The 25,760-nt window shown below is 42.0% G+C and overlaps 1 protein-coding gene across 2 annotated transcripts in view; it reads left to right on the forward strand.

Moving 5' to 3' along the window:
* The window catches only part of THSD7B (thrombospondin type 1 domain containing 7B), a 338,963-nt gene that overhangs the window by 292,817 nt on the left and 20,386 nt on the right, over positions 1–25,760 (forward strand). For both annotated transcript variants that reach the window (XM_052793131.1, XM_052793132.1), the window contains exons 17-21: positions 6,667–6,800; positions 7,556–7,709; positions 18,798–18,939; positions 20,355–20,470; positions 20,960–21,077. In XM_052793131.1, the coding sequence (XP_052649091.1) occupies positions 6,667–6,800; positions 7,556–7,709; positions 18,798–18,939; positions 20,355–20,470; positions 20,960–21,077 (664 nt within the window). The remainder of the gene's footprint in view (positions 1–6,666; positions 6,801–7,555; positions 7,710–18,797; positions 18,940–20,354; positions 20,471–20,959; positions 21,078–25,760) is intronic.

A 25,760-nucleotide genomic window follows, 5' to 3' on the forward strand; every position in this document is an offset into this window, starting at 1 on the left:
AAACAAAAAGTGCTGAATTTGCTTCATGAATATTTGTGCAGGTATCTGCTAGAGGCATAAAATTTCAGGAATTCCGATAATTTCAGAAGTCTTACCGCATGCTGATCTGTTCAAACTTTTGTGCTGTAAGTCATTCTTCAGCAATATTTTTTTAATTTTGGTGGCTATTTGCAGCATCCAAATACCTAAAGACAAGTATTCATCAGTGAAACAGCTGCTTTGCAAAATCCAAATTGCTTGAAAATTAATTGTTCAATCAGTTTTAATACTGGTGAGCAGTTAGCATATTTCTGGTGACTGTGATCAATACATAAACTAGCATGAAATAAAATCAATTTTATTTTAAAGAGAACTATTTAATGTTGAAATTTTAATGAGGTCATTTCTGTAATGTAGTGTTTGTTAATGTGCAAGTACTTGTCCTTCAGATATACAGTTAATTCGGTAAGGCTTTTAAATGCGTGCTTAGATCTGCCAAATCAAACAAGCACTTAAGTAATTAACAAAGTATGTGTTCCATTTTGAATTCAGTTTTAAAGAATTAAATAAAAGAAGCTCATTATTAAAAATCATCTGGTTTGGATTAAATGGAATGCAAAGGCAGTATTAGAGCATTATAGAAATTATTCAGTTAACGTATGGGCAACTTACAACCAAAAAAGACATTTGGATGAACTAGATGGAGTCAACATAGAAGGTAAATTTGCAGGTAACTGCAATGGATGGACATCTTTGGAGCTGTATTTTCCACCGTGCTCCAGATCCATTCATGTCAAGCTGGTTGCAAGAGAAGTGCTGGCTGTGGTCCAGATTTCATGAAGTGGTGGCCATGAGCTGGAAGAGGAGGAGAGGGCCACTTTTGCACGGCGACATCCCACTGCTGCCTCCTCTTGCAGCCTGGATATATAGGGAACATAAAAGTGGGTATTCAAGAAGTATTAAAAGTGAGCAAATTGCTGGCCTGTCTCAGTAGGAGTGGTTTTAATATCTGCCCTTGAATTTCCCTACCAGCAAGTGTCTTTGCAAACCAGAGCAAATCAGCTCTCTTTCCTGTATGCGATCTTTTCTAGCTTTAGTGTTATTCATGGTGGTCTCCATAGTTTAAAAGTAGGTTGTTATTTCTTTGGTTCTGGCTGTTTCAATGTATTAGGTCTAATGTAACCTTGGTATAAGGGCAGTGATGTGAAATGAACTTATGTTAGCAAAGAATTTAGCCCATTTTTATTAGAAATGAATAGCACAGAGGTTGTCCTCAGGGTCTCAGGCAACTGCTACAATGATCAGTTTGGTTGTTCTAATATAATAAGCAGATATTGACTTTAGTTGAGGTGAACACCAAGATTTACTGTCTTGAAAGTTAAAATATCGACTGAGGGAAAACCAGAGTCAATATTTACCTTGAGGGACAATAAATCTTGATGTTCACTGAAATATGAAGTCACTATGATTTTCAGAAGCGTTGAACCTCATTCCAGTTTACTCTGCAGGTGGTCATCAGAAAAGCTACCTGAAGTATAGGTATGAATTTCTTTTAATGAATCACATCAGTTGAGCAAGTGCACTTGTTCCTATACGTCCTTTGCAAGGTCAGTATTATTCCTGACCTACATTTAAATAAGTAAGTTACACAATATTATAAATCACACCAAAGCTCTCTGGTCATTAGATATTTGGACTTTTCATTAAAATGCAAGTATCAGCTATTAAAAGAGAAAATAGATTAATGTTTGTATATCTTGTTGAAGTAACTGTCAATGTCAAGATACTTTAGCAAGGACTCAGGGTTTGCACTGGAGTGAATAGGAACGGGCTTCTTTTATTAGGGCATGCCTATAGCAGTTTGTCTCTTAAAAAGTAGCTTTTGTCCTTCTACCCTTTCATTTACTTAGAACTGTGCCCATCAACTTGATTTTAGGATTCAGATTTTCATGCATTCCAGGTTAATTGTGGCTACAAAGAGTGATACAGTGGTCCTATGAAAGTCAGTGGCAAAAATCCCATTGAGTTCAGTCAGGCATCATTTCACCCCTTGGTTCATTGCGCCCAAACCCCAGCATGTGTATAGGAATAAAAATTGAGGAAAGCAGTTAATTTCCTAAAATGCTGAAAGTATTTTGATTGTGTTTATTTCTTGAAAGCGTTAAAGGCAAGGCACTAAGGGATGGAGCCAGGCTGGTCCCCTGGGCGCTGAGCTCTGCAGCTCTGCACATGTCAGGTGTCTGCAGCTTCCAGCATCTTTCTCCCCCCTGAGCAGTGCAGAACAATGGGCCCCTGTGCCCATCGCATGGACTTCGTTTAGTTTCTGTCCTTCAGGAGATGGATTGTGGTAGTACAGCTTGGTACGTGTGTTGGGTGGCTCAGTCTGAAGGTTTTTGTAAATGCACTGTCATCGTGGGTTTGCATGTTTGGGGAAGGCTGGGCATTAGGTGGATTTTCAAAGGAACTGTTGTCTTTGTGCTTGGGAGAAGTGGCATAGCTGGACAAGAGACTTCTGTATCTGCAGCAGAGGTAGCAGATGGCAAATGTGATGTGGGCCAGGATACTGAGACTGTGTCTGATTTGAAGCTTTGACACGCTCTGTGTTGCAGCCAGGGGTCCATGGGAGCACATCCCAACCCCCTCAGGCTCAGGCACTTTGGGTCCCTGGGTTGGGTGAGGAGTGAGGACACCACTGTTCAGGGTCAGGGCAGCGTGCTCCCATGGAGCCAGGAGGTGAGAAGTGATCCCAGGTTCCCCTGGTTGGTGGGACCCAAAGAACAGCAAGGCTTAGCCAAAATCCTTTGAAAATGCAAAATCAAGAACATCATCTGTTTGACCTCCTTAAGTACCACAGCTGTTAGCAAAAGATAGGAATGAAAGGCTTTAAGGTTTGTTGTTTGTTTTTTTTTTTAAATACAAGAAAAGAAGAATTGGAAGTGATTGAAAACAAATGATGGCAAGCCAGGAGAGAGAAACAGGAGGAAAACATTTTCCTGTGGAGGAAAGGAACACATGCCACATCACTGTGTTTTTTAAATGCAAAGGTAGAGTCACAAATTATATTCACAGCTTCCGAAATGCATACCCACAGAGTTTCACCCATGGAAATCTTGCATCTCTTTGAGACTCCCATTTAAAAGCATAACGGAGTATAACCGATACACGTTGTAACTCGCGCTGAAGAAATCTGTCCCTCCCAATGACGCGTGGTGGTTATTTACGCCTTCCCGCCGTCTCAGAGGTTCTACTGGAGGTGGCATTGCTCGGCGCCGACGCAGGGCAGAGGAGAGAGGTTGTTTGCAGACGGGACATGCAATGGTGTCAGCACAATAACTTAGGATTATTTGTAACAATTATATTTCGGGTTTTTGGTGGAGAGTGTAGCCTGGGAATCCTGACCGAATTGGAAGTACTGAATGGGTCAGCAGCAAACCACCTGGGTATTAAGGTACGGCAGGGATCGCGCGGCCAGCGCTGTGTGTCCTCCCTCCTCTGGTGCAGAGCGGGATGTCTGTTGGAGGAGGAGAGCTGATGGGGTTCACGTGTAATCGTATCAGCTTGACACGATTAGACAGCAGAATACAAACACTCTACTAATGGCTTTATTATTGCAATCCTGCCTGCTCTTGAAAGAGTGCATTTGAAGTATCACTTCACATCACGTGTATTTGTGTCACTGCATATGGGATCTCTGTTTTGTCCTCACACGTTTCATCGGATAGATTTTAGTTCACGTGGCATCCCATCCCTGCCCAAACCCTGCTGGTTTTCTTACGCAGAAATCACATCAGGTAAATGCCGCAGGAGGTTTTGACCACAGAAATGCAGTTGTGGTAAATTTCTGGTTTTAGGCCTCTACTGCTGTCTGCAGGTGGATTTTGCTCGTTCGGAGAGGTCTGAGGTTAACAGATTTTAATGCAGAGCATTGAGAGTTCACTGAGACAACGAGCAGGGATTTCCAAGCTCTTGGTCTCATCCAAGCGAGGAGCAGAGGCTGCCTGCTGCAGGCAGGGTGAGCACTGAAGGCTGGCAGTGCTCGTGTCGTGACCTGTGGGATTCACAGTGATATCCTCTAACCCTGAGGAAGGGTTATTAATTAGAGCAAGGAAAAGAATCTTAAATCCCTAAAGCCACTCTGCTGTGCCTGCCCCAGCTGCCCTGCCGTGCCCGTGGAGGGGAGCAGGCAGCACCTGCACCGTCACCTCCCAGCCTCTCCCAACCTCATTTTTCTCTCCAAAAGTCTGAAGAGCAGGATCAGGCACCCACCCAGCTCTTAATATACTTATTAATAAATTTTACCTCCCTTAACACTGCCCAGTGAGATGTCTCCTCCCCGGGCTGCAGGTTCCCTGCCTGCCGGCAGCCAGTTCTTGTGAAGTTTGGCGCTTCTCTCTCTCTTGGTTTTGCCTCCCCACTGCGACAAGGGAAACTCTGATCATGCGTAAAGCACACATTTCCCTCTTCAACTAATCGTCTCCTGCAGACGGCAGTATGTTTTGTCAGACAACACAGGCAGAGTGTAGTTTTTCCTTCCCCCCCATGGAGCAGGGAAACTAATAAATACTCCCTGTCTCTACATCCATCTCCTGGCTGTCTTGGGGGAACGTGAAGGCTTTGCAGTGCCTAAAGAGGGATTGTTCTTCTCCCCCGGCGTGTGCAGGGAAATGGCCGCAGGAGTCAGTAACTCTCTAAAGATGACAGGCTGGCCGGGGCAGGACGGTGGCTTCGTGCCGGGCTCGGTGTGCTGCCGCATCTCGCCGTGCCTGCGGGCTCCCCGCTTGCTGATGCTGAGCACGGGTCCCGCTCAGCGGGTACTTTCTCTCTTTGCTCTTATATACACCAGTTAATGTTAATGAGCACGGCTGCACAGTTAATTAGTGGCATTTGTGGTACTGCTCGCTCAGTCTAGGAAACTTAGCCTCTATATGCACTTTGTACAGTACATAGATGCCTATATATCATATAGTTAGGCCAAATACCACCGCCTCGGCATGCAGAAATCGTTAGCCCATAGCGAGCTTCGTGTGGGCCCAGCGGAAGCTAGAAACGTCGCACACCTCTTGCGCTCCCCCAAAAAGCTGCAGGGTGACCCCGCTCACTTGTGCAAGAAGGTAGTTGTACCAAACGTTATTGCTGTGCGTATTTCATCCCTGGCATAGTAGTCCTAATAAATTTTGCACGTTCTTTCGTGTTATTTGTGCACAGACCGTGAAAAAGAATTTGTGCTTAATAATATGTAGGAAAAATGGTACTAATCATACTACTGCCTTTGCCCTCTTCGTTCCCCTCCCTTTCCCTTTCCTCTGCATGAAATGTGGTGCTCTTACTAGTTCATGCCGTGCTTGCCCCCACCAGTCCCAACTTCTGTTTCCCTCTTTCCTTTCTTTTCTTCTTCACGTATTTTGCATTTTTCAGCTTCTCTTACTCTTTCCTCTCTGCTAAACCTATGCACAATGTATAGGCAGACCCACAGTTAAAATTAGTTTCTGACATTTTCTGTTCCTGAGGGGTTTTCTTTAGCAAGTTACCTTCTTTTTGTTTGATATGAATGTAATTATCTGATGGGGCACCAGTTTTGTTTTCAGACTGGTATCTCGATCTCCTCGTCCCCCCCTCCTCCAAAATGTTGCACATAAGGTTTCTTTATTTTTGTGGCCACAACATGCATAGTTGTAATCTGCTATTTTAAAATTAAGCTATCAATTATTAAACCTGTGGCTGAATTTTTATTTTTTTTAGGTGGGGTGGGTGTAGTTGGGAGGAAGGCCATTGATTTACAGTTATTTTAATGGTGAGAACTGAATGGCTCCACAGCAGCAAGGCCAAGGAGATTTTGGTGTGTGGAAAAAGAAATTTTAGGTGCGCTGTATTTTTCCAGGGCAGAGCATTGTGCTTCTTACAAAGCAGCAGAGAACACTGTATCTTCAAACCAGCTTCTGCAGACAAACTGGATTTAAAATAAATAAGTTTTATTCATTACCGTAATAGAACTGTTGATGCATTCATTTGTTTAAACCTAAATGTACTATATCTCAGTGTGCTGCTTCTAACAACCTGAATATCTGGCACCTTTTAAAAATGTTTATCAAGCTTTTGGCTGTATTTTTCTCTCTACATAGATACCATAGTTCAGTTGAATACATGGTCGTGTTTGATTAGGAGATGTGTTAGAGATAAGTCACTTGTTGGGAAAAAAGCATTTACAGTTTTCGTGTATACAAATGAAATTTGTAGGACGCATGAAATTTCATTCTTTTGTGGTAAATTACTCACAAGGATATGTTAGAACCAAATGTAAATGAGTGCTGATTTTAAGTTTGTACCTTCTGAAACACAAAAGGATGCAGTACCTACGGTCCTGGTGAATGACATGTGATAGATTATAGCGAGAGCAGTCAGAGCAAATGAAATTGTAATGGAGTTCCTCTTCTGGCTGCAGGAAATAGCTGTTATTTATCCTGTTTCATAAGATGCTGCATGCATACTACTGTTTATTATATACTTAAAAATCCCTTGGCAAGTCAATAATGAATAAATGAACTTAAAGCTATTATAACACCCTTAGCATAAAAAGTGTAAGCCAGAATATTTTTCAGCGTACTCTTTCCTGGGTTTGGCTGAGGCGTTTCTGCAGAGATGCTAACCTGGATAGTTCAAATGAACAGTTTTGATTCTTTCTCCTGGCAGGTGTACGAGGCAGTCCCATGCGACAGTGAGTGCAATCAGTATTCTTGGGTAGTAGAACCGTGGTCTCCGTGCAAAATCAACAGCGAACAAAATTCCCTCCACTGTGGAGAAGGAATACAAACGAGGAAAGTCAGGTGCGTGAAGACAAAAGCACAGGTACTCCAGATTAAAAAGACCTGATACATACTTGCATAAAGCTGCAATATCTGGCCATCTGACAGTGAGTACATTGCTGAGTCCAGTGTATTTCAAATTAAAAGAAACATGAATTTATGTGCAATGGTTTACAGGAAAAGCATCTCAGAGATGCAGCCTTGTGTTACGATCAAGACATCTTTCAGGAAGAAGGCATGATGTTTAAATTAGAATTCTTCAACCTAAATGCCATAAATGCATAAAGCCCCCTGAGGTGCAAACCTCCATATTCTGATTTGCTAACATTTTCCCCAAGTAATGGCACTGCACACGCCGGAGTGGCGTTCATTATTAGTGAATATTCATTCCCCAGGCACGGGGAAATGCTGAGTTATTTCCAAATGTTCGGATGTTACTAGCAGAAGCACAAAGGTTTGTTCTTGCTGGTTGTCATTTTCTGGTCGCTCATCTGTCAGCCGATCAAAGTTAAAATCCCTCTGTATGAAGTTTGAAATGTTCATTGAAAGTAGTTACTGAAATCTGTGAGTAACAAAAGCATGTCATGCATGTAGCTGGTTTTGATTTGCATTAAAATGATTAATTCTACTTTTTGACCAGCTGTGCTGCGTATAGCTATTGTGTTGCATATAGTGTGACTATAGACTCCTATAGGGGGTCGAGCAGACCTGTTGATATCCATCACTTCTGTAGTACGCTGGTGATCCTCTAATGAAAATGTCTGTTTTCTGTGTAGGTGTGTGAGTACTGCTGAGGACCACGGAGGGGAGACTGTGCCCAACGCACTGTGTAATCAGGCTGAAATCCCAGATCTAACGCAGAAGTGTAGCTTGTACTGTCCCAGTGAGTGTGCAGTGTCTGACTGGGGACAGTGGAGCAAGTGTCCGCAGGTAGGCTCTCCTGCTTGTGTCTCTGTGGCAATGTTCCTCACGCGTCAGTCTTCTTTGTCCTTCAATATTTCATGAGATAGTTATTTTCTAACAAAGTAAAGTATTTTCTGAGGGAGGTCAGCTTTAATGGATCCTGCCAGCATGGTTGAATCTGGAGATACTTGTATTTTTATAGAGGCTGAGCTATAGAAAATTAGTTAGTAAAACACAGAGTTATTTCTGTGACAGTTGATTCAACACATCCTTCTGCTTGGTCTACGGGAGAGGACCCACACAAGCAGAGTGGGTGAAGGGACCAGTATTCTAGCTGCAGTAAGGTCTGTCTGTGTCAGGAAATATTTGCAGGGGAGAGCTCTGTGAGTGGTACATGTCTGCCATAACAACCTGCCGGTAAACCGTGGTGGTGGCACTCCTCTGGACACGTCTTAGGCCTGAGGGAATGACAGCTCTCCCTTCCCAACAGACACTATTTCTGTCCAGCGTCTCCTCCTCCTCAAAACCTTGAGGGAAGATTTGAGGCAACAGCAACAGAAGGGCATGGCAGCAAGATGCCTGAACAATTTGTCATGTCATGAAATACTCAAAACTTTGTGAATTATGCAGGGATTCAAGCCACTGCCAAGTGCTCTGTGTTTTCCTAAGTGTGCAAGATGGAAAGAAGCTGCAAATTTTGTCTTGTGAAAACTCTCTGGCCTCAAAGCATGTCATTTCAAACCTATTGTTTCTCTCTGATCGGTGTTGAAATAGGTGCCAGGTTTAATCTCAGGGTTTTTTTTAATAGACTTGCTTGATGTATTTAAGTGACAAACATATATGCATTGCCCCGGTGTTAACAGGGCCATTATCAAAAGTCTCAGTGGTTATTGGACAGGTATTTATACTACTGCTGACACAGGTAATTTCCTTCCGTAATATTTTGTGTAGCGTATCAATATACTCAGTAAGAACATGTCAAATAAAATCTTGTGTTTCATTTCCTGCATTTGCCTCCTCCTGAGCAGCATAGCTTTGATGAAGTATAATGCTCTTGCAACCGATACAGACGCTTGGATACCTTTCAAAGTCCCACTGTGGTTGGGCTGTTTCTTTGCCATTGACTTTTTTTTCAGAGATAGATTTTCCTCCTTTTAGCATGCGCTAAACTAATGCAGAGATCCTCAAGGCCATTGGGTATTTTTCAGGTGCCTTGGTGGCAGTCAGTTGGTTACGAAGGACTGCTTGAAGCTTTAAGCACCCTGGTATCCTTAAGACACCCTGAAGGCTCCTCTTTGGCAATGGTGAAGCCTCTGTAGCCCACAGAAGCAGGAAAGGGATGCCCAGAGCTCGTGGGCTGCACTCCATCAGGCAGCGTAGCTCTTGGCAGTCACAGGGCCGAGTGCCACAGTCCCTGTGTCTCCTTGTACATCCTTTTGCCATGGTAGATGTTAATTCATAAATGTGAGGGCATCTGTATGCCAATGCAATTAACTGAACAATATGTTTTCACAAGCTGTTCTGCAATGCTTTGTTGTGAAACTGAGATGACTGTGTGCTGATGGAGCATGTGTTTAAATAGTTCTGTCCAGATACGAGGCAATAAACAGCTTGAAGTTTTATGGACAGATAAAACCCTTCTTTTGATGAGTTTACAGCAGTGCTGTCTCCCTTTTATAGCTACTCCGGTGTGCTGGTTTTGGCTGGGGTAGAGTTAATTTTCTTCACAGTAGCTAGTATGGGGCTATGTTTTGGATTTGTGATGAAAACTGTTGATAATTCAGGGATGTTTTCATTACTGCTGAGCAGTGCTTACACAGAGTCAAGGCCTTTTCTGCTTCTCACCCCACCCCACCAGCGAGGAGGCTGGGGGGGCACAAGAATTTGGGAGGGGACACAGCCGGGACAGCTGACCCCAACTGACCCAAGGGATATTCCAGACCATAGGACGTCATGCTCAGCACATAAAGCTGGGGGAAGAAGAAGGAAGGGGGGCATGTTCGGAGTGATGGCGTTTCCCAAGTAACCATTTCATGTGATGGAGTCCTGCTTTCCTGGAGATGGCTGAACACCTGCCTGCCCATGGGAAGTGCTGAATGAATTCCTTGTTTTGCTTTGCTTGCGTGCACGGCTTTTGCTTTCCCTATTAAACTGTCTTTATCTCAGCCCACGAGTTTTCTCACTTTTACCCTTCCGATTCCCTCCCCGATCCCATGGGGAGGGGAGTGAGCGAGCAGCTGGGTGGTGGTTAGTTGCCGGCTGGGGTTAAACCACGACATCTGGCTATTTGTGTTTAGTTTTGAGAGAGGACCACACAGCACAGTGCCTCCCAGGCTGCACATGCTTAACATCTCCAAGCCAAGCGCTGGGCTTGCTGCAAGTGCAGAATGGCTGTACCATGACAGTGGTGTATCTTCAGTATATGTGGGGGTACTGGTGTGATGGGGCAGGGATTGAGGGCAAAGTGGTGGCCAGGAGTGAGTCATTGCCAGTACCAGGGTAATTAATGCAACCCTCCATCTCCTGAGTCGCCACTAGGAAAGGTGGTCACTGAGAATGGCCACAAGCTGGTGGACATTGTCAATGAAGTTACAAAGGCAATGAAGCCTACGGAGGATCCCGTTTTGTCTGTAAGGGAAGAGCTACGTATGGTCAGTTGAATAGCTCCACTGGTTGCAAGTGAGAGCTTGGGTCTGGACCTCGCATGGAGACCCTACATATAGACACCCAAATATAGGAGTCTGCATCTCATGTTAAGTCTTTTGGTCAGACGTGTTGTGCCTCCAGCCTTGCATTTAATGTCTTCCCACGGAGCCCAAAAAACACATCGGTAAGTTTGCGTGCATAGAACCTCTTGCTTGTTAGAGCTGTCTACTTAATAGTGTTTGAGGGAATTTTGCTCAATAGCTGGTATTCTCATGCATGATTTCTGATTCATGCCAAACTGGAAATAAATGCCTGTCTTCTGAGGATGTATAAAATGCTTTTTGAATATTCACCAAAAACGCGTTTTCTAAGTACGGCTCCTTTCTCTTCCCTAAGTAATCAGAAAAATTTGAAGGATCACATCATATTGCAATGAAAAAGCAAAACCGTACATCCTGGCTGCTCTTTTTCAAGCCCATTTACGTTTCATATCAAAATAGTTGGCACTTTTAATTGTAGCACGCTTGTGAGGCAGCTGCCAAAGAGGATTCCAGGAAATCTTCCTGTATCTCTGGTCATGTTTGGCTTGCTGGAGATAAAGAGGATTTATGAAACTTGACAAATTCTGGTTTGTAAGAAACGAACAATCACAATTTCAGCCTCATCTTTGCCTGAGTAGCTCTTCTATTTGAGATATTTACCTAAGCTTTTGGTCAGGTGAGAATTCTTTTCCAGTTGCTTTGGTGTTCTGCTCATATTTTATAGTGTTGTTAATAAATTCATCCTGATAGCAGAATAACTAACTCTTATCAGCTGAATATAAAAAGGCCTTTTAGATTATCCAGTGTACCTTTTGTCAATATGTCATTGTACTCTGGATACTTTCTAGGGTATTACTTGGTTTTATCTTGTAGCAGTACTCTCCCTATGTGAATTTTGCACTTTCAGGATGGTAAATGATCTTGAATCATGTTGAAATCAATGAGTCATAAAGGTGGCGACTGCTTTGTCAATAGGAAATATTTTCTTCAATTCTTCTTTCTTCTAAAACATTGTATTTGTTCTACTTTTTTGGCTGCATTTCCCTTTTGCTTTTAAATATTTGTGTTTCTAGGGTGGTCTTTTGTAATTTCAGATGATCCCACAATTCTTTTATGTGTATTTTCCAACTGAATTGCGATTCTTGCATCTTGATTATAGTGCTATTTAACCCTGCTACACAAAGCTAAATTTTAATATTTCCTCTAATGACACTGCCATGACCTAGAAATGCAGCTGCCGAGGTTATTTTTGAGGTTTTGTCTCTTTACTGGATTCGAGAAACTCATAATTACTGATTTAAAGCTTCCCTGTTTTTCTCACATTCTCTATTGTGAGAAGTAAATTCAAAATGGTTTTCCCTCTGATTGAAGACTATTTTTTGGCTCATAAAGTTTTCTTCTTTGTCGCTAAGTAACATCCACGTAACTTGAATATCAAGGCTTTAAAGCCATTTAAAATAACAGTTTGAAGCTTGCTAGTTAGAAAAAAAAAAATCATAAGCAAATTAGATTGACTTGCGTTTTGCTTCAGAGATTTCGTATTCGTTCCAGCTACAATAGCGTGTTCAGTCAGACATCATCACTTGATTGCTCAAAGACCCAGCTAAACAATCTGGAATCCGAAATCCTATCATCTCTGTTACATATTCAGTGATCGAATAACATGCACTTCCTGCAGTGTCTCGACTTTGTATTCATCTGACTTGGAAATGTAATTAATTGACTTCAATTGAATTCATCAAAGCATTCTTAAAAAGAGTTAATATGCGAGTTGTGCTACAAGTCCCTGAAATAATTACCTCAAATTTATTTTGTTACCTCTCTTGTCATGTGGATAGCTGTCACAGCCCCCATAGCCGATCGGAGTGGCCTCCTTGTTTGCCTCAGCTGTTGGCATTTCTAGCAGCTAATTCCAAGAGGTCTGAAATTAGTTCATTTAGGAGGTTACATGTCTAGTGAGTGAGAACAGCTGTCTCTGTTTCAGCGAGCATTTTCCTCATGGATCAATAGCGATGTATAATGCTCAGGACTTGCGACAATTGAGTTATTACTCTCTTGAATCTGCGGGGGGAGTGTAATGTTGTAACAACTGATCATATTAGAAGTGGCACCAGGCAGTACAGCCAACTCTCAGGTTTTGCAGTGACTTTCATCGTAGATGCAAGTCGGAGTCATTGCAGTTTAGAAATGCCAACTGGAAGAGAAGTTGGGGACTCTTGCAGATGCTGGGGCTCACTGCATGCATTACCAAGTCTTCATCACAACTAGTACCTTTATGTGTAGGTTTGGCAGAGGACCTGCAGTATGGAGGCTGGACTGAAGAATGAAGTTTGCACAGAGTTGTATTTCTTGCCCAAGAGATAATTTATTCAGGTCAAGCATGAGAATTATGCTGGTCCAAGGCTTTTTGGAAGAACATGCACTTCTCCTTATGCGTAGCTGTGACTTGATTTTTTTGTACAGCTTTATCAAAAAGTTGGTAACTGCTGTATTTTTTTAGATTTGTTGTTTTATTTTTACTCATCTTTATTAACAGTAGTTTTTTAAAAAGTAATGGATATATATGGAGGCAGGTAAGGTTTCAGAACTTAGATGCATCTCAAAAAGAAAATTTATGCAAATACATTTTCATTTCAAAAGCCTGCTCATGTTATTGTAAATGGCTTGTTAAATTGTTACAAAACATCCACATCGGCATGAACAATATAACGGTTCATTGCACTGTTAAAAATAGTCAAATCCTGTTGCTGGCAATGCATTTACCTTAGTTTGAGGTTGTATGTTTCCTTATGAATAGCCAGTTAAATATAATGTGGCTGGCTATTTATAGCGCAGTATGCATTATACAAGCTGTTTGATAAATTAAACAGCTTAAAGGGCTCTCTAATGGGTTACAACCTTTGTGCTGTACAATTATGATGCATATGAGAGCCTAGATCAATGGACAGCTTTTAAAATCCATCACAAAGAAGGTCTAGTAGTGTATATTAATGTGTGATATGTTAACAGCTCTTACTCTGGAACGTAGCATTCATAACCTTGCAGTTTTATTTTATTTAATGTCCTTCTCTTCCAGAACAAACTTTCGGTGCTTTGTCTGTTCTGTTATTGTCTGAAGCAAAGGCTGGGTACATCTTTTGTGTATGTTTGTGTCCCTCGCTTTTTATGTTGGCTGAAAATAGTGACAAGTGGTCATGGTGGAAAAATATGATTGGCTAAAAGAAATACTAAAAAATGCAGTATTAATAGTGCCAAGAATTCCTCCATAGAATCAAGATGATTGCTTTTATAATTTCTAAATGGCCCTTTGGGAAGAACTCTGATTCATTCCTACCTTAACATTTTATGTACATTTATATTCATTGCTTTAGAATATTTTGTTCCTGTAGTGGTTTATATAATCTGGCCTATAGATCCCTGGCTCTAGCTCAACTTTTTTCACACTTCATAGAAAAGAATAATGGAAATGGTGAGATTTAATACAATAAAGTAGGCTGGGACAGTATAGTTATACACGTAAAGAAACTGACTGTGTCTGTGTATGACGTCCTACCGCTGTACGCTGTTAATAGACGATCTGAGTTAAGTCCCTGTTATTATTTCCATCCAGAAGTTATTTCCATTCCTACCACTGATTCCAAAGGAAGCGCATGCCTGAATTACACACCCCATTGCTTACAGTCATCAAGAAGGAATCTGGACTAAATCCAACAAACAACATAGTCTGTGAAACTTAACTGCCAAACTGAGTTGGCACCTAACCTTGAAGGTACATAGAGTTCTCCAGGCCTCTGACCTTCTACCTTCGTGCATCACAGCTACCTCTATTTCTTAGGACTTGTTTCCTCTCTTATATTTGTGGCCAGTTGGCACCCATATCCATTGTCCTTCTTTGGTCCATAAATCTTTAATCTATTTCTAGTCTGGGTGGTGTCGGAAGTGGTTTTCAGTTGTCCAGAACAGAGGCAGAAATTGGACAAAGGTTTTCCACTTGCTAAGCAGGCACTAAAGTCTGACGGTCCCCAGGCTGCAGCAAGAACTACTTGTCCTTCCTGCTAGCACCAACCCTCCAGCGGAGCAGAGCCTCAGTTTCCTGGAAAGATAGGTGAAGGTGCCAAGTCTCCAGAGTTGCTCTTATTGCAGTTCACTGGAGATGTGCTTGGAACCGAGACGCAAGCGAGAGGCTGAATTCCACCCTGCTTTCTTTTTCTCTTTCCACTACATGAGGTCTGTGCAAGAGTTGCTCGATCTGGACCCCGGCATGGATCAGTGAGCTCTGTGCGTGTGGAGAGCTTCAGCACCTGCACAGGGTTCTGCATTGTGCTCAGTGCAACCATCACTTGGCTTTGACACTGCCTAAATGTGTCTTAATAAATCATTACAATCTAAGTCTATCACCTTGGCTTTCAATTTCTGTGTAAGGAGATTTGCTGTTACGCCCAATTGTACCCCATTGTTCCAACTATGGTAACTAGTTACGGGATTTATAACCACAGGCATAAAAATAAGTAGCATGACCATAAAGAGATGATCTCAAAAATACAAGCGAAAGTTAAACTCCCACTACTAAACGCTTCCATTGTATATACCTGCCTTTCTCTTAATGGTGTTGTTGGCTGCACCTTTTCCTCTTTCCTTGTGCTTCCACTGTAGAAGAAATGTTGGCTAATGCTGAGCACAAACCAGTTGTGATTACCTTACAGGAGGTAATGGCTGACTTAATGTAAAAATAATTTAAAAAAAAGCTCAATCTATGATCAGTGAAAGTAGTAGTTATTAATAGAACAGTTGGAAGTAAAATAATGTCTTTGAAAGTACAGCATCCACTCAGTGGGAAGAGAGGAGTTGTAAGTGAAGATACTCAGTAAAGGGTTGCTGAATCATGATGGTGTTTATTTATTTAACCCCCCCAAAACTGTAGATACATACATGCTTGTGATAAGAAACTTGGATTCCTAGTGGGGTAGAGCAGATACAGTCTTGATCCATGTATCTGAACGTCACCTTCACTATTTCATATAGAAGAGCATTTGAACAGTCAAGTTGTTTTTGTCATTTTCTTCATTTGTGAGAATATTCAGAATCAACCCCTTCTGTAATCTTGCCCAAATCTTCCTTAATTCTGTGATAATTTCTTTCTTTAATTACTCAAGTAATACTTCTTTCTTTTGCTGCCTTTTCTGTAATATTACTGATTGCTGTTTCTGTCCTACCTCCTAAAATTGTTTTTGCCATTAATGGTGATAGGTTTTTCTCTCACTATTTTTTAAGATCCAAATTCAGGACCAGATAGTATGTATCTGGTGGATTGAAAGTGACGGCAGTGGTGACAATGGTGACATAATATCGTCCTCATGCTTTGCAGCCTTCACACTTCTCTTTGTTATTGCTTGTTAATACCCTCAGCATCTCCCCGCTGGAAACAATCCCTCTTCTTTAAGTTTAACCGTTCACATCCCCTAATGACTTTGAGTCTGCCAAGCCATTCCTCAACCTTTGCCACATCGTAAATATTTAATTTTTCCAGCCTGGGATTTTGGAGGGGTCCTGCAGGAGTTGTGCACCCAAGCCCATTGAGATTCCAGGGTAGCTGGATACTCAGCTCCCTCTTGCTCCTTTGAAAATCCCAGCTTTCATCTTTTTCTTTACAAGTCATTCCCTCCTGCCGCTTAGTCAGTTCCATATATATTTGGCTCAATTTTTTACATAGTTAACTTGAAAGAGTAAGGCCAGAAAATCAATTATAAAACTAAATTGACTTCTCAATTGACGTAAAGAGAAATTCAACAAATAATATTACAGGATATTAGTTACAGTTTGCCGACTTTGAATTTTTGCATGTTTCCCGTGTATTCAGCTTGATTAAATGAACACTTTTCCTACAGAGATTCTTTATTATTCAAAACTGGTAAAAGTGGGTAGCTTATCGCATCCGCTCTGGCTTCTGAACAACATGGCTCATCAGCGCAGTGAGAACGCCGGCTTCAGAGCTGCAGTAAACCAGTCATTTATTTGGATCCTGGCAAACACCGGATAGATTTTGACCTGTTAGGCTGGTCTGCTACCCACCAGGAGGACATCTGAGAGGGAAAATGGTCCTGCTAGCCAGGAAATGCGGGTGGCTGTATGACAGCATGTGCAGCATTGAGCTGCGTCAGTGCCCTGTAATTGAGCACAATGGGGTGCATGCTAGACAGGGGAAAAAACGCTATTTTATTAAAAGAAGTTACTTATCTACAAATGATGCATATTTTCTGTCTGCAGGTTCTTATTTCGAAGGGAGCAAAAGCAGGTATTTCCCAGATGGCACAGACTTAACTTCTGTCACAGCTTTCATGGATTTTTTTTCCCTTCAGTGACATAATGCAGAGAAACATTAATTAGAAGCAGCTACTGAGATACCTTCTTTGATTTTTTTTTAATTTACTTTGTTTTATTGGCAAATCATTTAAGTTATTAGTGTTAGTTGTGAGGATGAACAATCAGATTAGTTGTGGAAAAGGCAGTAAACTATTGGTAAACGCTTAGCATAGGTTTAATTTTCAGATAATTAAGAACAATTGGGTATTTTAGATGACCACTGGTGTTCGAATAAGATTACCATTCAAAATAATTTGACAAGGTGTGTGTCAGCAATAAGAACATAATAGAATTTCCTTCACATAGCGTAAGCATAAGGAAAATAGGCCCTGATGGTGTATTTTAAGACTAGACCAGACTTTTTTTCTATTTGTCCTGATATTTATTCTGTTTGTTTATGCTATCATCTGTGCAATTTCTCCAGTTTACAGTAGTCTGAGGTCTAGATTTATGCTGCAACGCCATTACATTTCTCTTTAATATTCACAATACAGGAATTATCCATAATTTCACCGGTGCAGGGTTCAGTGTTTGCAGGCAGTTCATTGCATGATAATAAGCCTGTGGTTTTAAACTGCTACTTATTTTTTGTAATTAAAGTACTCTATAGAAAAATCATGTTTTAAATTCCCAAGCATTTATGAAAATGTATTTCTACATGCATTGTTTTTTCGGTTTTCTTTGCTGTTCGTGAGCAATCTTTAGTCCTAATGAGAGACTGTTAGGAGTTAAATAGGTCATCTTGTTCAGTAAATGGCTGTGAATACCTTTAATAGGGATTTATTTCCATTAGATTTGCTGCGACCACTTCCACACACCCATTGCCGCTGTACTGGGTTGCCAGAAAACTCTGCTGAGTTTCAGCAGCCTGTGCCTTTGGGGCTGCTTTTCTGTCCCAGCCTTGCAGCTGAAATGGCTATTACGTATTCCCGTAATCACCCTGGCTTCAGAATAAGCTTATTTAGACTTTTTTGTGATTTCATTTAATGAGACAAAGCAGCGATCCTTAGTGCTCTTCACCTCAGCCTTGCCCGGTGTCACAGGCATTTAATGTTTGGTGTTGTGACTCCTTCATCCTGAAATATTTCCCCTTGGCATAAGACATGGATGCGACAGGCAGGGCTGGGGCACCAGCAGTGGCACTGCGTTCACCGTAGCCCAGCCAGTGCTTATGCTATAGCCCCAAATTAAGTAAACCAAGGGAAAAAGGTAGAAATGCGTAGGCAGAGCCGGGTGATGCCTCCGTGTGACATCCAAACAGAAGAGCTCTTGCGTTGCAGAGGAGGGGTAAGCAGGAGGCTGCAGGAGGGGATTTGTGGGGATGAGGAGATGCTTTCCTCTACATAAAGGGGATGTTTCTTGCAAGGCTGAAAGCATTTGGTCACTATTGCTGTCTGCAGCGAAATGGAAAGGAAAACGGCCCCATGCCACAGTACTAAGTGAGGATGGGGGGCTGCTAAAACCAAACAATTTTCATGCCTGTGATGTACAAACACAAATGAAAACTGGCCTCAATTGGTTTTTATACATGTGAAAATGTAAACAAGTGAATTCTGGTTTATAGGCAGTTGGCCATCAATATTTGTATCACATACTTTGAAAAGTCACCCCATCTTGTTGTCAGCATCATAACTGATATGTAATTACAAATGTCCTTCCTAGAAATGAGTTCTTTGCTGTAACATCAGTTATTACTTAAAAACACATTAATTGTACAGGAAATCCTGTCCCATTATTCAGTACTATGGCATTTCACTAGAAGTCTTGGAAAGAGGTGGAAAGTAGACCACAGCAAAACAGCACGGTCTTTATCCTGTTGGAAATAAATAGTATAGGAGTGTCTAAAATAGCTGAATCGGGGTGGACAAAAGATGACTTTTATTAATATTGGATTCTTACCTTTGAACCACATTTCTTTTCCTTCATATGATTTTAAGTATCTTTAGAACAGAAGCATGATTATATCGTAGCTCGGTATGGCCGTGGATGTGCATGTAACAACCCCAGGCGGTTGGTGTCTGTATGATTTACTAGGGTCTCTTGTACTGTCCATCGCTTTTGTATATAGGTGTGTGATCCGAATATTATGCAAACCCGAACTCGACAAGTGCTAAGGTCTTCTGTCAATACAAAGCCCTGCCCTGAAGATTCACAAATGAAGCCATGTATTCTTAACCAAAATTGCTTCCAGTATCAGTACAATCTAACAGGTAGGTATAACTTTCCAGTATACTCTTAGCAGGAAGTGGCAGCAGTTACAACATATATTAAATTGATGTTCTGCTTTTCCAAATATCTTTGTATAAAAGATTCAGCTCCTTAAAGGCTTTCTCCAGCTGTGTTTTTAGTTATGTTTGCTAGTGGTGTTGGTTAAAGCCTTGACATTAAAACAGTTATGTGTAGACATCACTGATTTCACCAAATTAACTACATTAATTACATGCCTACATTTTTTTTTTGTCCACAGGTTAGTGAACAAATGCACAATTTTCAATTTAAGTTCTCATTGCAGGTACACTGGAAATAAAACAGGTTAAATGGGATCTCTTCTTTTTGGTGGGTTATCAACAGAGTTAATTGCAAAATTCCGGTTGAAAGAGTATCATCTGTGTGATTGGGGTGAAGCCAATAATACCAACAAAAGTCTGGTTTGAAGGCAAATATGGGTTATATGGGTGGGCATAAGATATTCAGAGCAAAATGCATTATTTAGGACCTTAGAAGCAATTAGATCTGTTGCAAACAAACTAACAAAACAGAAAAAAAAAAAAAAAAAGAAAAATTCCTTTTGTTTTGACCAGCTCAGATAAATGAGAAAGGCAGAGAGAGGAGAGATCTAAGAGGATTTTGGGGGCTGGTGGGAAGGGAGAACAAAACAGGATAAAATATCTGAATATAAACTCAGCCTATTTGAAGTAAAAGCCCTAGAAACACACAGGCAGCAGGACGATGCCTTTTTTTATCATCACATTTCAGAAATGCAGAATATTTATGCGTTCACGTTTATCAGAGGTGGAAGACACAAAGTAATAGGTTTTCTTCTCATATGCTTCTTATTTGTTGGTGGTGTATGGAAATTTTAGTGGTTTGTCTTATGCTTTTTATTTATTTTAAATGGTGTTTTAAGGCTTATTCCAGTTTAGTTGTATTCTGACCATCATAATTTTGGACAAGTAATAAGATGAATTTTCTTCTACTGGAAATACTGGTTTTATTTCACCAGTATTAGAGCTTAGTTTTAAATAATGGAAACCAGAGTTACCCTTCAGAAACTTCCCCAGCTATTTTATCAAAGTGAAATTTTACTTCAAACAATACCGTCTTGTAAACGTGCCAACTGGGTTGAACTGATACACTTTATCAGTGTTTAACAGTTTTCTGTGCACTCTGATGTACCAGTTTCGCTAAGGGGATATCTGAGTGCAAAGCCAGCGGTTTCTCCTCCGAGACTTGCTCAGGTTTCAGAGCCGCCTTCTTTTCTGTGGGTCGTTCTTGGGTTTGGGATGCCCCGATGCGGGGAAGCGCCGCGCAGGGGAAGGTACCCCGCGCCTCGAGTGGAAAGACGTGAGAACGGAATGACGGCCGTGACCTGCAGCGCCTGCATCCTTTTGCTTTGTGTCCGCAGGCTGGAGCGGGTGCCAGCTGGGTGCCAATGCCGCCTGCGGGCGCGGAGAGCAGCATCGCCTCCTCGGCTGCCGGCGCAGCGACGGGGCCGCCGTCAGCACGCAGCTCTGCCAGCGGGTGAGGATGGCACGCGCGCGCGTGTGCACGGGGCGGGGAGACGACCGCCGGTTCGTTTTGTTTCCAGAAAGCCGGTGCCTTCCGATCCGCACCGAGACGCTGGCCGTAGGTGGTGGAGAAGTTGCGTTCGGTGCTGGGAGCGCAGCGGTTGGGCGATTTGGGGAACAAAAGCGTCCCCGGGGTGTTAGTGGGTGGTATCAACTCAAGTGTGTGGGGCACGGCTACCATCCTGCACCATCCCAGTAGCTCCGGTAAAGCTGGGTGACCGGGGAGATTGCGGCCTATTAGAAGTTTCTAATTGTCCTTTCAGAGTAAGACCCGAACACCGACAGACTCCTTTCACTGATTGCACCCTTGGGAAAGCTCCCCGTAAGCAGCGATGCTGGTGTCCCACTGCGGTCGCTGCCGATTTTCGTTTCCCTGACGTGGTGCCCGGCCGGGGGGGGGTCCCGGGGAGGCTGACGCCTGTGTGTCCTTCTCATCTCGCAGCTTCGCCTGGAGAAGCCCGTGCAGACGAGCAGTCGGTGCGTGGTGGGGTGCGCGGTGGACTGCCGGCTCTCGGCGTGGTCGGCGTGGTCGCAGTGCTCCCACACGTGCGGTGCCGGCGGTGAGTCCCCACCTGCCCCTTTACCCCCCTCTCCCCGCCTCAGCAATGCGGCGCGGAGGGGACCCCCAGCCCCGGGCGGGCTCGCGTGGGCCCCGAACCGGGGTACAGAGCGCAGGGATCGCCCCGAGCCACGCTGAAGCCTTCGGAGGTGATTTGGGACGCTCTCGAGGTCCTGAGGTGTTGGGTTTCCTGAACAAAGCAGGCTGTTTTCAGAGTACTCGAAAGTGAAAAACGCAACTTAGGAAAGAGGCAGACAGATGCCTGGAGGATTATTTTAGTAATTAATTCAAACTCTCAGAATTCAGTCATAGGAAACGTTAACCCCTGAGAGAGGGGGAGTACGCAGAGCTAGCAAAGAGCTGGGGAGAGTTACAGGGTTCTTAAGAAATAGATAAATAACTAAATACAAATCCTCTGGTGAAGTTACTTTCAGTAACATAATTACATCCCATTGAAGAAAAAAATGCTAAGACTATTTTTCATCATTTAGTATATGCCTCTGTCTCCATCCTGTATCCACAGGTCCCTTAATACTTTTATGACTCCAGTAACTTCAGCGAGGTTTTCTATGGCCAGTAACGCTCACCAGCATACAAAAAGTGAAAGGATTAGGACCTTTTTTAACTTTATATGATTTTAAAACCCCTTTGAATATTGATATGAGGAAATGCGTTGAAGGTTTTGTTCAAAATAAGCTTGTGACATTATTTCCCAGGCTTCTGATGTGCATTACACGTACAGCTAATGGTCTTTAAGATTCAAGAGCCATAATGTATATTTCAATCAAATTCACTTAAGGTCAAAAAGAAAAAAGCTCTTAACTTCCATAAAGTGATTCCTTCAGATGGATTTCAGAGATCAAAGCATGTTACAGAAAAAGCTTAATATTTGGATTAGTGGTGTTCTTTGTTTGCTGAGCTTTTAGCCCTTTCGTAAAGTAGTGCTTTCTTAACAGAAATGAATAATTCATGGACAGTGTTTTAACAACAACACACTAGGAATACTATTAATTCAAAATTTTATTTTTGTTCAAAATCCATTTTGGAGTGTTAATGCTCATGTTGCTGAATGGACTTAAATTTTTTTTTTGAGTGTTCAATCACTTACTAAAATAAACAGACCTACGTGTGCAAAAGCAGGTTGTAACTTCTTTATGGCTTTTAGCGTGCTAAAAGAGCAGCTCACCCTATATAATGCCTGAAGATTTTTTCATTCTGAGCTCTTACGTTGCATAGTTTGCAAAGGGATGTACTCGAGTAAAGGTACGTCTTGTATTCTGCCCCTGATCCTGAACTGCTTATGCAAATCCTAAAGACTGGTTGAAGAGCTGATGGTTGCAAATGCATGCAAGGGGCAGGCACTTCATGCCCTAAATCAGAGCTCAGTTTCTGCAGAGGAAGACTGGAAACATCTGTGCCCTGCCAAAGCAGACCTTCCAGTAAGTGTTCTCGCTGTAGATGCCAGCCTCATTACTTGAACCACACAGTCAAGCCCAAGCTCAGCTCAGTCTATGGGTCATCTTCTGGTCCTCAAAGATCATAACTCTATTAACTCAGTTAACTCTATTAACTCTATGTAACTCAGTTCTACTGCTAGCTAGAGATCTGCTCGTACAGTTCAGGCCATAGACGTGTACGATTTAAAAGCTGGAGATACTGTTTTGTGAACCTATGGCAGCTAAGCAGCTGGGAAAGCTTCTTAAAATTTGTATCATAAAGAAGCCAAGTTTTGCTCAGTCCTTCTCTATCATTTGAATAGCTTTGCAGGGACCCAAGAGTCTTCTGGATCTCATCCCAAAGCAGGAGCGCCAATGAAACAACAGTACTTTGCATCCAAGTTATTCCGAGTGCATGGTTAATTTTACTGCAGCCCCAGTCCTGATCTGAGTTTTGCTGCAGCAGCCATCAAGTGTGGAGCTACACTGATATCAAACATCCGTGATGGAGGGACCTTGGCACCAGTCCTGCAGCCACGGCCTTTGTGTGGTTCCAACAGCAGAAACACCGTCATTTCAGCTTCTTCACTGGGTTCCAGTTGGTTATAAATACTACTTGATGATGGTATTAACAGAGAAGACATTAATTATGTACTCATCTACAGGTGGTACTTCACAGATGAATACAGTAAGGGTTCCCTACCTGAAGGTTCATAGACTGCAACAGCTTTGAAATCATCCTGAGTTTCTCACGGGCACTTACGAGAATAGGATGAAGCCTCAAACATGACAGGGAAAACCAAAGGATGACAATAAACAAGCTGTGGGAATTGGCCATAGTATACACTGATTCGGCTTCCCTTTGCCAAATAAGTAATTGTCCAGTATTTGATAAAGCTAAAATGTAGGACTTAGTTGCACGCTTCTCAGAAATAATACACAGCAAATCAGTTGTACGCACCATTACTGGCTCCACTCACAATAATATTCTGCTTTTCTGGCTTTTCTTGGAGAGCGTGTGAAGGACCTGCTGAAGTACCATAAACAGCTTCAAAGAGAAACATAATTTAAATATCATTCAGATCAAAATTTAGTGTTGCTGCATTTATGCTTTCATATGTTTCTTAACTCAAGTATTGTTGCTAACATTTTTATTCTGTCCATCTCTTCCAGTAACGGTTTGCTGTGATATATTTTAATGCGTGGTACCTTTTTCTTGCTCACGTTTTATTTTATGGAACAATGCATTTAAACATGAAGTGGTGCTGCTGTGTATGTGGCACTGTCAGCTAATATGGTTCTGGTACACAGCAGCCAAAGGCGAATATATTGATTTTTATAAATGATGATGAGTAAAGTAGATCTCTCTTTCCTGCCTGCGCTGAGCCTATGGAGCTGTGTAACTGATATTTGCCTGTTGCAGCTGTAGTTCTGCACAGCATCTGTTCAGGATGCTGGCTAGGGCTTTAGGCTGATCTTGGGTTATATATTAGGGTTCCTCGTATCAGTTGCTGTACTGCTATGAAAAGATGTATAGTACTGCATTAATGGATGATGCTCCCGCGGCCTGAATCAAAGTTATTGGAAAGATGTTTGGTAAGGATAATCCCCAGCAAATTGTATTTCCATTGTTAAGGCAAATGAATACATGAGGATGCTGCATTTTTCTACGTAAACATTTTCCAATCCCGTATGATTTCTCCCAAGTTGTCTAAGAGGAGTGCTAAACAGTATACACCCACCTAAACCCATGCTTCGCCACTTATAAAGCTGACTTCATCAGATAAATTACGGGATTTACCTGAGTAACCCAGGGTTGAAGACACTGCCGTGCCTTGCTCGGTCCTCAGAGCCCAGAAGAGACCGTAGCGGGTTGCGGAGCTGTGCACCCCAAGACCAGACTGACCCGTGGGACAGAAATGAGGGGGACAAGGATGTGCACAACTGAAAAATTTGGTGGTTACCCTTTTCACTGATTCATCACCAGTTTGGGAAAACATTTTTGGTTTTGCCTTCTGAAGAAGAAACTTCCGTGACTTTTTCTCGCTTGCTACTCAAACTCGTCAAGCCCCAGTCTGATGGTGCTGGGAGACATTGCTGGAAGAGGGGCCACCAAAACCTCTCCCCAAGCCGGGGATGCCCCAGTGCCTGCTGGAAGGACTAACAGTGGGAAGTAGATGAAAGCCCCACTTCTCACCAGTCCCATTTGCTTGTGACTTGACCTAGCCTGACCTCCAGGGCTGTATTTAAGTAACTTGATCCCTGCTTTAGTCTTGTGGTTGCCTGAAAGGGCTGTGTTTTATATACTCTGCTCACGCTCATCAAACAGATAACGATGTGTCAGTAATTCTGACTGGGATGAACTCTAGCAGGAATTTTAATCATCTTGGTTTCAGCTGGGACACATCACTTTGTGGGGATAAAATGCAAGGAATGGCAAGAATTTTTTTGGGGGGGTAAAAAAATCTTATTCTTCTGATTTGAAAATATGACCCTGAGTTTCTGAGTTGAAATTTTAGCTGCTGATGCAAAACAGAATTTTAAGTGACCAGCATTAGCCTCTTTTTCCCCCCTTTCAAAACTAATGACAAATTTGAGGATATGAAGAAACACTTATTTTCCATTTTCACCACACTTTCTATCTTATTTTTTGTATCATTAAATACTGCAGAGCAGAGGAATCAGACATGTGGCCAATTCACTGGGAAATTAAAGAAATAACTAGGATTGCTTTGACTCTTCCAGAGTTTGTATTGGAAGCAAATTAATTTCAGATGCAGTGAGATTCTGTTCTCCATAGGCAGCAAAAGATAAGGTATTTAAAAGGTAAAAATGGGGAGGTTTTCTGCTACTTGAGTGGTAACTGAGCACCTAGATAATCTTTGTGGAGTGAGAAAAAAAAAATCAGAGCTTTAAGAAACTCACTGCAGTGATTGTGCAAAGAAAGATTTCAGTGAAATTTCTTTCTTCGATGATTTATTCACAGTATAAAAAGAAAGTGATAGACTAAATGAGTCACGCACCAGCTGACCATTGTTAATGTAGTGAGTTTAAATGGTTTGGATAACCAACTGTAGGAAAAGAAAATGTAAATAAATACAGAACCGTTGTTAATTCCTCTTAAAAGGAAAATCGTGTTTTCTATTCAATGATCTTCCCATTTACATTTTGCTAGAAAGATGTTAAACAGTGTACAAAAGAAAATTATTTCTTTAATTAAAATAGCTTGATGAATGCTTCAGGCTTCA

The sequence above is a fragment of the Harpia harpyja genome, chromosome 7, assembly GCF_026419915.1.
Source record: "Harpia harpyja isolate bHarHar1 chromosome 7, bHarHar1 primary haplotype, whole genome shotgun sequence".
In the NCBI taxonomy this organism is placed as follows: Eukaryota; Metazoa; Chordata; class Aves; order Accipitriformes; family Accipitridae; genus Harpia; species Harpia harpyja.